We start from the raw sequence: 2,361 nt of genomic DNA on the forward strand, positions 1-2,361 counted from the left end.
TATTTGTTGTAGTTGCGAGGGGATATAAATTAAACGCATTAGAGTAGGAAACCGCAGCGATTTTCCCTTGCCATTTTCCCCGGCATTAATTCGCTTTTGCAACCGACAAAGGCACTTAGCGTCTCACTCCCTCACTCGGCCCCTCTCTTTCTCTTTCTGCTTCAGTGTGCCCCGCCCTCTCTTTCCAATCGAAGTGTATACAAAATTTAAATAAGAAACAAATCGAAGTAATGGCCCAGCCCGCACTCCTCCTCGACTTTTAGGTAGCAAATACCAAATGCTAAAATGCTGTAAGAGGCAGTGACGAAAAAAGCTGGGAAAGCTGGGAAAATTCCTACCGGGCTCTTCACGTAATGAAAAAATAAGGGAAACCGAAAATCCATTGAAATGAAGTTCACTGAAGCATTTTTTGGTCAAGCAAATCAGAAGCAAAAAAAGGAACCGATTCCTATGACACGATACTGTTTTTAAAACACACTTTTCCCCGTCAACTATATCAAGCAGGTGAAAATACAACTATATAATTGTTACTATTCCATCATAAAGAGATTAGCGAGTAGCGTAAAACAGAGAATTTATGAACATTGAACATAAAATGCATATTAAAGAGCAATCAACCACAAACATGGTCGAATACAACGTGTTTTTATCGCAGATATTAAGCGTAATCCACAGTGGGTGTAAGTGCATCGAGGAAATAAACCGACATTAATTTTTTTCGAGCAACTGATTCGATATCCTTGATGGCCCATGGGAGTCCTTCGCTGGCTTGGCTGCCGTTTTAGTGGCGCAGAGCTTAGGGGCGAGCTCTTAAACAGAATGACTAACCATCTTAATCACATCACAGACATCAGGGGATATTTGCAGCAGCTGGGGCAACTAAACGCTCGCCGACATTTCGGCAGCTGTCAGTTGTTTGCCACTAAACGCTTACAACCAGCGGAAAAATGCGGAAATTTTATATAATCAAATGGCAGCCAAGAGGCGCTTTCGTGGCCACGGGGCGGACGTCTTCTTCCAAACTTTCCCGATGGCCCGATGGCCCCATGGCTCCATGGAACCAGGACTCCAGAGCTCCACCGACTTTGCCCTTTTGTTTGCTTTAGTTCTGTCTTGCACTTTGCATACAAAGTACCATTAACTACTGGCATCACTTTTTCACACAACAGCAGCTTTTGATGGGTTGGCGGTTTTTCCACACAGATTTCCATTGTTTGCGGGCCAAATAAGTGAAAGCCAAGCTAACCAAGTGCCAAGTGCTCTGACCAGGAGTGCTCCATTTGGACGAGAATGGCTTTGGCTTAGTGTATATACTCGCACAGAGCAATTATATCCGAAAGCACTCAATTGATTTTTATGGCCGTTTGCGGGTGAATTTATTGCGGGGTTGAACAAACGACAGAACATTACTTGGAAAATATTAATAAAATTATATATTTAAGTGTTGGGAATTCACAAAACACAAATCTATCGATTTCTCCAACTTCAAATTTCGTGTTTAATGTAAAACTCTGAACGCTGAAAGATACTTTTGCTAGGTTCCATTTCCTAAATTACGCACTTCTGGATATGATATGTGATATGCGATATTAATTAATAGATTATTAAGTATCCTTGCGCATTTTAGATTCTTTGTATCATTCGTTGGAGATATCCTCTGACGAGCGAAGGGGCTTCCGTTGCGGTAGTTATGCTATCCTTCAAGGACTTGTCGATAGTAGAATCAGAGTAAGACTTTGTGGTCGAGTCCTCCGATTTGTTGTGGAAGAAACAAAAGTAAACGACCAAGGCAACTATGACTAGAACTCCGACCGTAGAACAGGCGAAGATGCAGAGGCACTTGAGGCCCAATTTGCAACAGCTGTAAGAACTGGCACTTTGAAGAGATTCCCAGGGCCATAAAGGATACTTACCAGCAGAGAGCGGATCCAACGAGACGCAGACACATAATTGCTATCAGCAGGTTTTCTTTTCTATTTGTTTAAGCTTTTTGGAAAATAAGTATGAACGAAAACGCTGTGGGATACTTCGGCATATGCTCAGGGGTAAAATGACATCAATTTAGGCAAAACAATTCCAATACTTTAGCCATAAAAATGATAGCCAAGTCCCCTCCAGTACGTAAGCATATTTTGGCTCTCAAGCAAATTATATTTTATGCTATTTTCTTACGAAATTCGTTCTTTTATTGCCGGCGGTACGGGAACATCGACTAAGGGTTGTGGACCACCCCCAACTCAAATTGTCGTCGAGGGCCGCAGGAAAATTTACAGAAATAAAATGAATCGAAAAAGAAAGGAAAAGAAAAGAAATGTAAAGAATCGAAACGAAACGAAACATTCGAAGAAAGGTTGAAAGGCG

At 41.7% G+C, this 2,361-nt stretch overlaps 1 protein-coding gene across 1 annotated transcript; it reads right to left on the minus strand.

Annotated features, from left to right (window-relative positions):
- Positions 1–551: 551 nt before the first annotated feature.
- Positions 552–2,073, minus strand: LOC27209367 (protein midgut expression 1). The gene is made up of 2 exons (XM_016184802.3): positions 1,914–2,073; positions 552–1,861 (listed from the first exon to the last, which is right to left on the minus strand). The coding sequence occupies exons 1-2, from the start codon at positions 1,946–1,948 to the stop codon at positions 1,624–1,626; spliced, it is 273 nt and encodes a 90-aa protein (XP_016025649.1). The 5' UTR covers positions 1,949–2,073; the 3' UTR covers positions 552–1,623.
- Between the last annotated feature and the right edge of the window lie 288 nt (positions 2,074–2,361).

The sequence above is a fragment of the Drosophila simulans genome, chromosome 2L (genome assembly GCF_016746395.2).
Source record: "Drosophila simulans strain w501 chromosome 2L, Prin_Dsim_3.1, whole genome shotgun sequence".
In the NCBI taxonomy this organism is placed as follows: Eukaryota; Metazoa; Arthropoda; class Insecta; order Diptera; family Drosophilidae; genus Drosophila; species Drosophila simulans.

What these genes read in the sequence shown, in the direction of transcription:
- LOC27209367 (XM_016184802.3), bottom strand. Translation starts at nt 1,948, where the DNA reads ATGTGTCTGCGTCTCGTTGGATCCGCTCTCTGCTG. An exon ending in GTTGGATCCGCTCTCTGCTG is followed by an intron (nt 1,862 to 1,913) that starts GTAAGTATCCTT and finishes CAGTTCTTACAG; the next exon opens with CTGTTGCAAATTGGGCCTCA.